At 34.2% G+C, this 14,500-nt stretch overlaps 1 protein-coding gene across 1 annotated transcript; it reads left to right on the forward strand.

Moving 5' to 3' along the window:
• Nucleotides 1-1,563: 1,563 nt before the first annotated feature.
• Nucleotides 1,564-10,799, forward strand: LOC126715901 (uncharacterized). Its single transcript, XM_050416747.1, has 11 exons — nucleotides 1,564-2,072; nucleotides 3,294-3,418; nucleotides 4,435-4,879; nucleotides 5,021-5,136; nucleotides 5,830-6,610; nucleotides 6,912-7,376; nucleotides 7,745-7,933; nucleotides 8,021-8,248; nucleotides 9,073-9,397; nucleotides 9,715-9,898; nucleotides 10,122-10,799. The coding sequence occupies exons 1-11, from the start codon at nucleotides 1,794-1,796 to the stop codon at nucleotides 10,603-10,605; spliced, it is 3,621 nt and encodes a 1,206-aa protein (XP_050272704.1). The 5' UTR covers nucleotides 1,564-1,793; the 3' UTR covers nucleotides 10,606-10,799.
• The last annotated feature ends 3,701 nt before the right edge of the window (nucleotides 10,800-14,500 follow it).

Genomic DNA, 14,500 nt, shown 5'->3' on the forward strand with positions numbered 1-14,500 from the left:
AGACCTTTTTTTTACAATATTAAATTGCATATGATAAGATGTGGAAGCTAATGGATAATAGCTTTCACTATGATTATTGTTATATTATATATTTTATTAAAAGTTTAAAATTAAAATATTTTACCCTCTTCAAGACAAAAAAGAATGTCTTCCATTCTCCTCTGAATATCTTTTACAACATGTGACACGTGTAACCGTGTTACAACAACTAATGCAACCACTACCTAATTTTTTCCTTGCACCGACTTAACGAGCATTAAGTAAAAGAATATTATTTTAGATTGACATTGCCTGCTCGGTTTCTAAATTGAATTCAATTACATTATTTTATTGACTAACGCAACAAAAATAATATATGTTTTATAAAAATAAATAAATTTAAATACTAATTTAGTGGTAAACAGATTGAAATGATTCAATTTAATTGAATCATGTCAGATTCAACAAAAAATAACTTGTAATTTACATTTATTATTATAGTTTTTTTTTAATATTCAAATTTTGAAAATTATTTTGTTAAAAAGTTTTTATTGTAACACTTATTTAGTTATATAGTATTTTTTGAAATTTGACTTTCTCAAAATATAGTTTAAATTATAACCCAATTTTATCGAAGTGGTAAGTGGTAAATCTCAAACTCGTTTTTCTCAAACTTGAATTGAACATTCTATTAAATGGTAAAGAATTTGATTTTAACAAAATTAAGTTTCAAAAAATGCCACATAATTAAATAAGTAGGCATAAAAAGTTTTGTAATAAAATAATTTTCAAAAACCAAATATTTAGCAAAAAGAAAGCCTATTATTAATTTATGAAATTATTATCATCATTGTTTTGACAAAATGGTCAAAAAATAAATAACATGACATAACACAAGGCGCTGAGGCGGGGGGCCAGGGGGCATTGAAGTCAAAAAAAGGTAGGCCCAGGGGCATTAGCAGTCCACAAACAACAACTGAACTAAGCAAAGCAATTCAACCAAGCAACGCAACCCAAAGCTCAAGGAATTAAGGACAATATATATATATATATATATATATATATATTATTAAAAAAAAACCGAAACAGAAACAGAAAAAAAAAAAAAAAATTGCAAATTACAGAAATTTGAGGTATTTAAATTTTACATTTGAATTATTAAGAATTTAAATTTTACTTTCTAAAGTTAGGGGTTTTTAGATTTTGAGTAAGTCTAGTCACTACTAGTTTCACGACTTTGTCATGTAGCGACTAATGAGTAGTAGAATCATAGACCCACCGTTTTATTTCCACAACTTATAACTCGTCACGTAAGTAAGTTGTGGTAAAAGTTGTGAAAATTGTTGTGATAGTAGATTAATCTTAGATTATACACCTTAATTTCTCAAAAAAAAAAAATTTAAACATCTCCAAATTTTAAAGTCATAATTAAAAAAAAGAATAAAGAAAAAGAAAAAGAGAAGTAGGAGCAGATAGAGTACCGTTGGGGCCTCTGTCAACGTGGCATGGATAAGTAAAGTATTTCACACAACACCCAAAGAAAACAAATCTCTTTCTTTATTACAAAAACCAAAACCAAACCCAAAACCAAACACAAACACAAACACAAAACCAAACTCTCTTTCTTTTCTTTTCTATTTCTATTTCTATTTCTATCTCATATTTTGAAAACACCAAACGCAGCCTTTTATAAAAGAAGAGTTGTGTTGCTCAGTCTTTCGTGATCTTTCCACAATTATCGTTATCGATCTGATTCTCTTTCTCTATATATATAGAGACTGAAACGACGTCGTTGTGATCGCTTTCGCGTATCGATGATGGCTGGGGGAGTGGAATCGTGGTCTCCGTCGTCGTCGTCGACGTCGCCTCCGCCGCCTGAGGGAAGAGGAGAAGGGAAAGTGGTGGTTGTTGGAGGAGCGATGGTAATGGACTTTCCGCTGGATGACAGTGGTGCGACGTCGTTTTCGTCCTCCTCTTCTTCGCCCAAATTGCCTCGCAGGCTTCGCCGGAGACTCTCCGAGTCTAAGTCCCCTCAGAACTTTACTGTCGAAGATATCGAAACCAAGCTCCGCCATGCCGATCTTCGCCGCCAGGTCTCTCTCTCTCTCTCTCTCTTTTTGGTGTGTGGTTCTTGAATATGAAGACTCTCTCTCAACTTTACTCTTCTCAGCTGTTTTTTTTTTTTTTTTGAATTCGTTTAATTAATTACTATTATCACTAACAAAAAGGTTCGTGTTTGTTTACTGAGAAAATTAACGGAAAAAGATTGAGAATTTTGAACCTTTCTTTTTTGGTCTGGTTCTTGAAATTGAAGACTCAGCTCTACTGTTCTTCTTCTTTTTTTTTCGTTAATTAAATACAATTATCATAATGTCATGTTAATTACGATTAATTAAAAAAAAGTCGGTTTGTTTGTTTTCTCAGAAAATTGAATTTTGAGCCTTTTTGTTGTTGTTGTTAAATTGATGATTATTCTGAGATTTTGGTTATGGATTATTTTCTTAACTTTTCGATTATTTACTGAGAAAATCAAATTCAAGGGAAAGAAATAACTAGAATTTCTTGGTTTGTGAAATTACTTGGAACTTAACTGAGCCAATTAATTCTTCAGGTAGTTAAAGATTCTTGTTTTAAACGTGCTGATTAGTTAATTAAACATTTTGAAGACTTATCAATCTGAGTTTCATTTACAAAAAAATCTTCAGAGATCACCAAACGGTGTGATCGTTTCATAGAAGTTGGTACAGTCTGTAATTTTATCAGGAGCCAGATCAAAATTCTGATTTTTTTTTTTTCTTAGTAACCAATAGGATTTGGATATAAGCTTCTTGAATTTCAAAGAATCATGGGTTATGTTATTTATTTATAAATAAAATTTTTTTGGGAGGTTAAAAGTTAAAAGCTTTGTATTGAAGGTTTTTTTTTTTTTTTTTTTTGGTTTTTTTGGGGGGGGGGGGTGTTAGGTAAAGGTGGGTGCTTCTTCTGTTTGAATTTTTTCTGTTTTGCACTTTCTGGTCTTTCCTTTTCACATGTCTGGTGGGCCTCTCTTTGTTCCATTTTCAAATTATTTTGCTTTTTAACATTCTTTCCTTAAAAAAAAAAAAACATGATTACTTGTTGAATTGAATTTAAAATAGTTTTTTGTAATCACTATCTTTATTTCCATGAAAAAAATTCACTTTGCAGGCATTTCTGTGTTTTCATTTTCTGAATCCTACATTGGTTTTTTTTAATTTTTTAATTTTATTGTTCCTAGTCCCTCTGAATAGTGAATCTTACATGAGCTTTATTCTGTCATGTTGTTTTGGGTGCAGCAATACTATGAGAAATTGTCAAGCAAGGCTCGAGCGAAGCCTAGAAGCCCATCACGGTCCTCGTCTAATGAGGAAGATCTTGGTCAGCGCCTTGAAGCGAAGCTCCAAGCTGCAGAGCAGAAGAGGTAATATTTTTGTATTGCATAACTTATTTTTCAGCCTTTTGAAAATGGGGTTGTTTCAGAAAGCTTCACCTAGGAAAAAATTGAAGTTTAAAAAAGCTGTGCTTTGAAAAAGTGCGGTTAGAAAATGCATTACCAAACATGCATACGTTTTTTTATCTCAATCATACATTCTTCTGTATTGCGCATCAACCTTTAGGCATGGTTTTGTAGAATTTTTGTGCATGAATGCTTTTCTGTATTTCCATTTGATTGTCTACTTGTTCATCCAAATGGCTTATATGGAACTTTTGAGTTGTCTCCAATAGCCTCATCTCTAAGTTTGTCCTTTATAACTTTGCCACTCATTAGTGATCTTAGTAACTACTCCAATACACATCTCTACTATGAATATAAATTTCTGTTCCAGATGTGACATCATTGTCCTTTCTTCTTACATGAGATATGAAAACAAAATATTTATTAAAAAAGAGAAAAACCAAGATATTAAGAAGAGTTACAAACTCAAAATCTGATTTTGTGTATGGGGAATATATGGTGCATTTATTATGGGTGGGAGATGAGAACACATAAATACTCCATCTCAATGGAAATACGTTTCTATATATATTTATCATCACTAAATTGGGATGTATAACTCTGAACCACATTAACCAAAATTTTCATCCTCATTGTATTATCGGTGTCGGAAATAACTACCTGGCTGTGACTTGCTATGTCTTGCCTTGGCATGCATTCGCTGCTTGCTCACATTTGTCAATTATGGAACTTAGATTAAAAGAAAAACTTGGAATTCAAAAGAGATCATTGATTGTTGATTATTGGAATTGGATATAAGGGTGGATTAAGTTCCAGCAAAGACTTACAAATATGTCCTCCAAGTGATTCCTGTGATTCTTATGTTTTCTTAGGTAAATAAAGAAACATTTTCCTTACACTGATGAGAACCAAAGTATGTTTTGCTTGTTGAAATTCTAGGATGTTTGTTCTTTTAAGCTTACTTGTTATCAAACCAACAGGTTGAGCATTTTGGCAAAGGCCCAAACGCGGCTAGCTAAGTTGGATGAGTTGCGGCAAGCAGCTAAAACTGGGGTACAAATGCGTTTTGAGAAGGAACGTGAGAAACTTGGCACAAAAGTGGAATCACGGGTTCAGCAGGCAGAAGTAAATAGAATGCTTATCCTCAAGGCTTACAGGCAAAGAAGAGCCACACTAAAGGAGAGGTCATCTCAATCATTATTGCGAAGGATGGCCCGGGATAGCAAGTATAAGGAGCGTGTACGTGCTGCAATTCAACAGAAGCGTGCAGCTGCTGAGACAAAGCGACTGGATTTGCTGGAAGCAGAGAAAAAGAGGGCACGTGCTCGGATGTTGCAAGTGCGACGGGTGGCTAAATCTGTCTCTCACCAACGTGAAGTTGAGAGAAGGAGAATGAGGGAACAGTTGGAAGATCGACTTCAGAGGGTATGCATGTTGCCTGAAGTTATATTATATTATATTTATCTACTTTTTCTTGATGTGGCCTTCATGGGGCTTGATTATCTTATTATTTCTCATAATTTATTTTGATTAGTATTGTTTCTCATAAATTATTATGATACTTAGGCAAAGAGACAAAGAGCAGAATATTTGAGGCAGAGAGGAAGACTAAATAATCCTGTTCACACCAAGTGGAATAGGATGCACAGGCAGGCTGATCATCTCTCCAGAAAATTAGCATGGTATATAACCCAACTTTACTAATACAGAATTTTTTTCCATATGCAAAAAGGAAAAAACTGCTACAGAATTCTAAAGCATTTGTTGTTAATTTTTATTGTGCATTCTTGAGCTGGGTTAGAAACTTATAGCATTTAGCTCTGTATGGGCGTAGTTGCTGATATTTTTTATTTGTTATGTGAACTTGATGGAGTTACCTAATGCCTGCAATATCTGGTCTATGCTTTTGAGATGAATGACAAGTTTGTTACAATGTCTTTATAGCATTGCAGATATCGATATGAAGAAAATATTTCTATTTTCAAGAACTTATTGATTTTTTAGGACAACAATAATGCCACTTTTAAAATTTTTTTTTTTTTTTTTTTAAAGAGGAAATAATTTTTGAAATTTGCATTACGCGATGCTTTTTATGAATTATGATATTATTGCAATTTAGTATGTCTGATTTGAAGTTTTTTTGACCAAAAGTCTAATTTGAAGTTAATGCATATTCAACTGCCTAATGGCATTGCTTGAATTCAGTGCTCAAATAATTTTATCAATTTCAGAACTTAGTAAATGAAGTTAAACATATCCAACACTTTTCCTTTCTTTGGAAAAAAACAACATATTTTTTTAAAATTAGTTGTCCTGCAATTTTTCTCTCTTGGATGAAACTGAATGTTTCTTATCCTAATATGTTGCTCTATTAGGTGTTGGAGGCGATTTCTTAAGCTGAGGAGAACTACCTTAGCCTTGGCAAAAGCATATGATGCTTTGAAAATCAATGAGCAGTCTGTGAAGTCAGTGCCTTTTGATCAGCTTGCTGTTCTGATTGAATCATCTGCTACCCTACAAACAGTGAAAGCTTTGGTTGACCGGTTTGAGAGCCGCTTGAAGGTCTCCAGGGCTGTTTCTTCTGCTAATCATGCCATTTTGGATAACATTGACCACCTTCTTAAACGAGTTGCTTCCCCAAAGAAAAGGGTTACTCCCAGGACTTCTATGAGGAGCAGAGATGTAAAGAAAGGAGGCTCTGTCAGGGAGGCAGCCAGAAGCCCAGAAAAAATATCTAGGTATCCAGTGAGACTGGTTCTTTGTGCTTACATGATATTGGGTCATCCAGATGCAGTTTTCAGTGGTCAAGGAGAGCGTGAAACTGCTCTGGCCAAGTCTGCAGAGGAATTTATTCGAGAGTTTGAGTTGTTGATTAAGATTATACTGGAGGGGCCCATGCAAAGTTCTGATGAAGAGTCTGACTTTGGATTGCAAAAACGTTGGACCTTCAGGTCTCAGCTTGCAGCATTTGATAAAGCTTGGTGCTCCTACTTAAATTGCTTTGTGGTGTGGAAGGTTAAGGATGCTCAGTTGTTGGAGGATGATTTGGTGAGGGCAGCTTGTCAGCTTGAGCTCTCTATGATTCAAACTTGCAAGCTGACTCCAGAAGGAGAGAGTGGTGCTCTTACCCATGATATGAAGGCTATTCAGAAACAGGTCTTGCCCTTAGCCCCCCTTTTATTAATAATCTTTTCTGGAGAAATCATCAAACATGCAATTATTGTTTTAGGCTTTTGTAAAGCATTGCAGCATGCAACTGCTGGAAGTTACCATTAGTCAACTTTGTTTTTTGTCACTAAAAACAGGCTTTTAAATGACTCAGAGAAGATGTTTTCCTGATGCAGGCTAATTTTGTAAAAAATTTTTGTAGGCATTGATATTGAACTGTTCTTTTGATAGGTTTTAGTTTTGTTCATAGATTTTACTAATGGTTATGTTTGGATGTTTGGAAATGCAGGTTACAGAAGATCAAAAACTCTTGAGGGAAAAGGTGAAACACCTGAGTGGAGATGCGGGGATCGAGCGTATGGAATTTGCTCTATCTGAAACTCGATCAAAGTACTTCCAAGCAAAGGAAAATGGAAGCCCAGTGGGATCACCAATCACACGCTTCATAACTCCAAGCCCACCTAGTTCCTCAGCTGGTCCTTCTTTTCCTAGCTCAGATAACAGGAGTAATCCAATTGAGGGTGTTGAGAAGCCAAGCCGTGTAGTTCGCTCCCTATTTAAGGAAGATGATATTTCCCCAGTGAAAGGATTTGATGTCTCTACACATGGTAGCAGTTTAGATGGTCAACTGGGTTCTTCAGGTAAAAAGGTGATCACGGAGAATGAACTGATTGTAAATGAATTCCTTCACAAGCAGCGCTATGCTTCTTCAGATAGCCCAAGTGTCACTAATGAAGATCAAGAGAGTATCAAGGTTAGTAATTGAGTATAATGTTTTTTTTTCCTTCATATTTATCAAGAGAATGATGGAGGACTCTGTATGTTGGTTCTTCTTCTGCTGCTGCTGCTTTGCTGGAGTATTGAGTGTAGGTGTTTTAAAGTTCACTAAACTTATTTTCTGCCATGCCCTAACAACTTGATACTCATATTTTGTGACTGAAACATATTATAACCCCAAGACCCTTTTATATATTTATAGTCACTTATATGGTAATTTTTTACTCACCTGGAAAAAAAATGCATGGTCCTGTTGTCAATATGCAGAAACATGAAGTTCACACATTGCTGATTGTTATTATTATTATTTTGGGTAATTCATTTTCTTGCCTCATAATTTTGCAGGCAAAGATAAGAGCTACAATGGAGAATGCTTTCTGGGATGGCATCATAGAATCCATGAAACAGGATGATCCTGACTATGATCGGGTCATTCAACTCATGAGGGAAGTGAGGGAGGAACTGTGCGAGATGGCTCCACAGAGCTGGAAACAAGAAGTTACTGACGCTTTTGATATAGAGGTGCTCTCTCAGGTAATTCCATTGCTGCAGCCAGTAATTGATATTACTGTTAAAACCATCATTAATAAACATTAACCCTTCTTTTCTTCCCTCCTGAAGGTGCTGAAGTCAGGTAACCTGGACATTGATTACCTTGGAAGGATTCTAGAGTTTGCATTGGTAACTTTGCAGAAGCTTTCCGCACCAGCTGGTGATGATGAAATGAAGGCCAATCATCAGAAGTTATTGAATGAATTATTTGAGATATGTCATGCCACAAATGAGTCAAAATATTCATGTGTCATTGCAATGATCAAGGGTCTGCGCTTTGTCCTAGAGCAGATTCAGGTGTGTTTTCATGCATTCTCTTTCATTTGTTTTTGCTTTGTGGTTTGATCTGGAATTATCCTTAAAAGGGAAAATAAAAATTGCATTTTATCATGTTGGTTGCCTACTTGCTTAATAAAGCATATTTATAGACATATTCAAGTAAAATGTTGGGAGTTTGGGATTGGATTTCCTTATTTCCATGCTTAGCACATATGCGATCCCTACTTGGGAAGGGAAATATGCATCATATATGGCCTCACTTTCTTCATCATAATTTTTTTTTGGTTGCTACAAGATGCTTCAGCCCTGTAGCCCCAAAACAGATTGTGTCTGTTACCAGTCATAGTTGACACTGCTTTTTTTTTTTTACTTGTTACAAGATTGGTCCTTTATTTTCACTTGACAATCGATGGTTATTTTTATGGTTCATGTGTTGAAGTTGTCTCAGTTCCAGTTTCCCTTTTTTTTTCAGCATGATAAACTCTTACTGATGCTGCTAGAGTCTTCTATAGCCAAGCTTTTATAAAATGAGTGGTTGACCTAGGATTGGTGATTACCTACTACACCAGTTGTTATGGTTAATGGTCATGCCTTGGAAAGTTTACCTATATCATCCAAACCACTTCCTTAGGATAGTTTTTGCACCTTACTAGTGGCAGGTCTTTGATGTTTTAAAATGAGAACTGCAAAGAATTTGAACTGCATGATCTGCCCATGTTTAGTTTTCATTTATATATTTTTCTTCTTCTGCAGAGATACTTGTCAAAAAGAATTGTCTTTTTTGGTGTATTGCATGTCTGCTAATGTAACTGCATTTCATATAATGTGTTCCTTTTCAACAGGTGCTTAAGCAAGATATAAGCAAAGCACGTTTAAGAATCATGGAGCCTTTGTTAAAGGGTCCTGCAGGCTTGGATTACCTTAAAAATGCTTTTGCCAACCGCTATGGATCTCCAACTGAAGCATTTACCTCTCTGCCATTGACGGTGCGGTGGCTTTCTTCCCTTTTGGATTGCAAAGATCAGGAATGGGAAGAACACACAAATTCTCTTGCTGCTTTGATGAGCAATGAAAATTCAACACATGGGTTTCTTCCTTCCACCGCCCTTAGAACTGGTGGAAATTTTCCAGTTAAAACAAATGGAAGCCTTGCTGAGAAGAGCACTGGTATGATTTTGGATTCAATATTTAGTTATTTTCTGATGGGAAACTATAACAAAGGATTTTGAGCATCCAAAAAATGGAAAATTTTAAATCGTGATGAAAAAAATTGACATTTAGTAATGAAACTGAGAAGAGAAATATGTTGTTACAGATTTGGCATTGACGTTTGTCTTGATACACTTGGTTTTGAGCATCCAAAAAATGGAAATGTTGAATCTTGATGGAAAAAATTGACATTTCATATTGAATTTGAGAAGAGAAATAAGTTGCAACTGTTGTCGCATTGAGTCTTTATAAACTTGGTTCTGTCCTTGATTCAGGAAATCAACAACCAGAGTGCAAGGGAGGGAAAATTGACTTGCTGGTGAGGCTTGGCTTGTTGAAGTTGGTAAATGGAGTAGTAGGTCTAACACAAGAAGCTCTGCCGGAGACTTTTATGCATAACCTCTTAAGGTTGAGGTCTGTTCAGGCTCAAATCCAGAAGATTATTGTAATTTCAACAAGGTAAAAAGGCTTGCAATATCATATGGGAATGTATGTATTGATTATTTATATATACAGAGGGTAAAAACACATTCAGCATCGAATTTTGAAATTTCTTCAATTTTTTGAATCACAACTCAAATGGTTTAATCCTCTATATATTACAACAGTCTTTCGTCATTAATATTGTTTGTTCAATTTTTCGAATGAGTTGCTTACTTATGTAAAGTTATGTAAAATGCAGCATTTTAATCTGTCGACAGACCCTCCTGAGTGAAAAAGTGATAGCCAGCCCGGCAGACATGGAAAGCATAGTATCAAAGTGTACTGAGCAACTTTTGGATCTATTGGACCGTGTTGAAGATGCAGGTATTGAACAAATTATTGAAATAATCAGTGTCTTCCCAGAACATGGTGATGAAGTGGTAGACACCGAGAAGCTTCAGTCCCGGAGGGTAGTAATGGCCAGGATGCTAGCAAAGAGCTTGCAAGCTGGGGATCCCGTGTTTGAAAAGGTGTCTCACGCTGTTTATTTGGCTGCTAGAGGAGTCATGCTGGGTGGGAGCGGACTTCGTGGAATAAAATTAGCAGAAACGGCATTGCGGCAAGTCGGAGCTGCTGTGTTGACAAAGAGGGTGGTGGAAGCTGCTGAAGTTTTAGTGGTGGCTGCCACCGTGTCAGTTAGTGTTCATGAGCCATGGTATATAAATCTGACTGCCACTATGTGATGGATTTGGACGAAGAGAAGGTGTAGTAGTACAGAATAAAATAATACACACTTGTACATACTAGTGTGTGTAGTATCTAGATGTATGTACATGGATTGGAAGCGTATAAATAATTATGGAGAATTCTTTGATGTAAAAGAACAAGATGTAAATAGTGTTTAGACTAATTGAAGGGTTTTTTTCTTTTGTTTTTAGTTGTCTTTGTTTCTGTTTCACTTGGTTTGCAAAAATTGAGGCCAGCTATGTGGAAGTTGTTAGTTATGTAAGTTTTTAGTTATGTATATTTGTTCTAAATAAATGACAGCATGTCGAATTGCACTATGCTTTTCTTTTAATTGAATTCACTGTGTTAAAAGGCACCTGGGTACCATGGAAAAATTTTTAACGCAAAAATCTTATGCCACAGGAGCTTCGTGCGGAAGAAAGCAGAGTACTTGCTTAAGCATACTTGAAAAGTTGAGATGAATTAGGTTCTTCTCCATTTGAAAAATTGTTTCATGTTTCATATCAAATATAATAAATAAAGGTGTATCTAATATCATGGAACTTTATATACTGTCAGATTTTGAAAATAAGGTCTTAAGAACTGTCCATCTTCATATTAGATCCTGTCTTTTAGATCTCAAAAAAGCAACTTCAAAGTCTTAGAAAAAAATGCCTTAGAATATATGAAGTTTGATCGGTTGAACTTAAGGGCTTGTTAGGATTGAGGGGAGAAGGAGGGGGAGTGGAGGAGAGTAGAGTAGAGTTCTGCTCTACTTTACTCCCCTTTCTTCTCTCCTCAATCCAAACGGACTATTAAGTGTCGAACGGTCAAAACTCTTTCCTTTTTTCTTTTTCTTTTTTAAATAAAGGTCTTAATAGATATTTGTTAGGGTAATTTTAAGCAGCAAAATGAAGCTACTGATCTTGCACTCCATCCTTTTATTTTTCTCACTTTGTTGCATATATATATATATATATATATTTTTTTTTTTTTTTCTTTGGGATGATATTTTAATTTTAGTAATAAACCGGGTTTCTTTTTATTTTTAATTTGTTTTTTTTTTGGAAAAATAACTACAATCATGGGTCCGTTTGGATTGAGTTTATTTTTGCTGAAACTGAAAACTAAAACTGAAAACACTGTAGCGAAATAATTTTTAAATGTGTAAATAGTATTCTGGGATCCATTTTTAATGAAAAAATTGCTGAAATGTGTAATTTGTGGGACCTGTGAATAGTACAGGAGTGCACTGTTCACGGAAGACTTAGTCAAATGTTGCAGCTAACCCAAAAAAAAAAAAAAAAAAAAGGCAAAACGCGAAAGCTAAAACGCAGTCGCAGCTTTCAGCCCAATCCAAACACATATCATATATACAAAGGTTATAGTATACAACATCTCATCATCAATATTAGTATTAACATTTGCTTACCTAATACCTCATTTGCTTTCATGGGGTTCGATTCCATTTTTCTTTTCTTTTTTTTTCTTTTTTGAGGAACAATTTATACAATTCTTAAACCATGGTGAATTAAAAATCAATATATATATTATATATAAAAGCAAAGAGCTCATGTGGGAATGCATAAGGTCTTGCCATGTGGCGCTCTAAGCTTCCATTTAGTTTTTTAAGCCATTTTCATTAAGTTTTTAAAAAAACTATTTCCCAATAACTTATAGGAACTTATTTTTACTATTAGTTATTGATATGGGCTAAGGTTAACAATTAGACCAAATAAATGTAATTATTTAAAAACAAATGACTACTTTCTCAAAATAGACAAAAAGCCCAAACCCAGCCATTATGATTTATGACCTAAGTCTAAACTCTCTCACCCACATGTAGCTCAAAACATACAAGGTCTGACCCACCTCCACAATTGTGTACATGAAAGGTTAAACCTCTACGTCTGTCGTTTATCCTCAAAAAAGGTTAAAGCTCTGTGCAGCTAAATTTTGTATTATTAAGTGGATTATAAATATTTAAGATAGTAAACATTTAGAGTGTAGACTGTGGAGGGATTTATCTTTATTTTTTTTTTTCTTTTTGTATGGTACTTTACTTTCAAGTAGGGACGGACCTACAGTAAGGTAGAGGGGGGCCATGCCCCCCTCCCCCTCCCCCCCCCCCCTCCCCCAAACAAAAAAATTAAAAAAAAAAAAAAAACAGTATACAAAAAATTAAGATTTGCCCTTAAATATATATATTTTTGGCTCTCCTCTAAAATATTTAGATAGTGACCTACAAAAAAAAAATCAATAAATAAAATTCATGCCCCAACTACAAAATAAAAAAATAAATATGGACTAAACAAAAATCACACACAAAACAATAAATTCCAGAAAACCTAAATTACAAGCCCAAAATTTCTACCTCATTCTTCCTCCACTCAACCTCAATGCCTCCAATTCTCAAAAAAAAAAAAAAAAAAAAAAAAAAAAAAAAAAACCTCAACACCTCCATCACTGCCATCTGCTGTTGCTGCTGTGTTGTTTCTCATATCAGATTCGATTTACAATTGGTGGCTTGCTGCTGTTGCTGTTCCTCAGATCCTCGATCTACATCTGCTGGTGTTCACACTCACGCACGAGTTGAATCGGCTAAGGTATGGTGAATCTGAAAAATTTCTCTCCTCTCTCAAGTTCATATTTGTGTTTTTTTTTTCTCTGCTCTATTGCTTTGCCTCTACCCTCTGCGTTTTTTAGGGACTGGTGTGAGTTGTGACCGTAGTTTGGGTTGTGTTTGACTGTTTGTGACATTTTTTTTTTTTTTTGGTTTTATACTTTTATTACTTTATCTATAAAGGCAAAACTTTATTTGAGTTTATGAGTACTACAAAACTTTGTCTAAGCTAGCTAGTAATAAATGCATAACTTTATTACTTTATGTGAGTACTGTATTTGAGCTTGAGAGCAAAGTCTTTGGTACTGAGTCATTAAACTTTGTCTTTGACTCTTTGTCACTTTGTGTGGTGTGGGCCGTGTGGCCAATATATTATATATATGAACTTGTGTTTGTCTCTTGTGATTTAATTTAATTCTTTGTGTGGTTGTGATTTAAGTCTTTGTGTGGCCGATTCTCAAAAAAAAAAAAACAAAGTCTTTGTGTGGCCAATAGTCAATAATTTTTTTTTTTTTTTGAAGAGAATAGTCAATAATTAGATAGCATTAAATAACTATTTAAATCATGGCTTTAGCAAACATTATAGAGAGTAGAAACATTGGTGTCATGTTGTGGGCGTGGTTGTGTAATTGTGTTCCATTCTTTTAGATTTTTTTTTTTTTTTTTTTTTGAGAAGTCCATTTCTTTAGTTGGTAAATCTAACACATGATTAACAATTTAACATTACTATTGTTTAAGAAACACTTATTTTGCATGTTATACTTTGTTTTTTATAATATGAAATGTTTAAGAAATATTTATTTTGTATGCAGTATTTTGTTGAATATGAAATAAATGTTAGTTTTTATTTTTATAATTTTTTGGTTTTAAGCTTTCCCCCCCCCCCCCTACCCCAATATTCGAATCCTGGTTCTGTCCCTGCTTTCAAGAAATAAAGTATTGGGTAAATTTTTTTGTTCTATTGTAAATTTTATATTATTAAGTGGATTATAAATATTTAAGATAATAATTAGTATTTAGAGTGTAGATGGTGGAGTGATTTATCTTTATCTTTTTTTTTTTCTTATTATTCTTTTTGTATGGTACTTTAATTTCAAGAAATCAAGTACTGATAAATTTTTTTTTTTTTTCACTTTTTTTTTTGTTAATTTTATATTATTAAGTGAATTTAAAATATTTAAGATAGTAATTAGTATTTAAAGTGTGGACTATGGAATGATTTATCTTTATCTTTTCTTCTTCTTTTTTCCTTTTTCTTTTTGTATAGTACTTTACTTTCAAGACTATAG

The sequence above is a fragment of the Quercus robur genome, chromosome 2 (genome assembly GCF_932294415.1).
Source record: "Quercus robur chromosome 2, dhQueRobu3.1, whole genome shotgun sequence".
Taxonomy (NCBI): Eukaryota; Viridiplantae; Streptophyta; class Magnoliopsida; order Fagales; family Fagaceae; genus Quercus; species Quercus robur.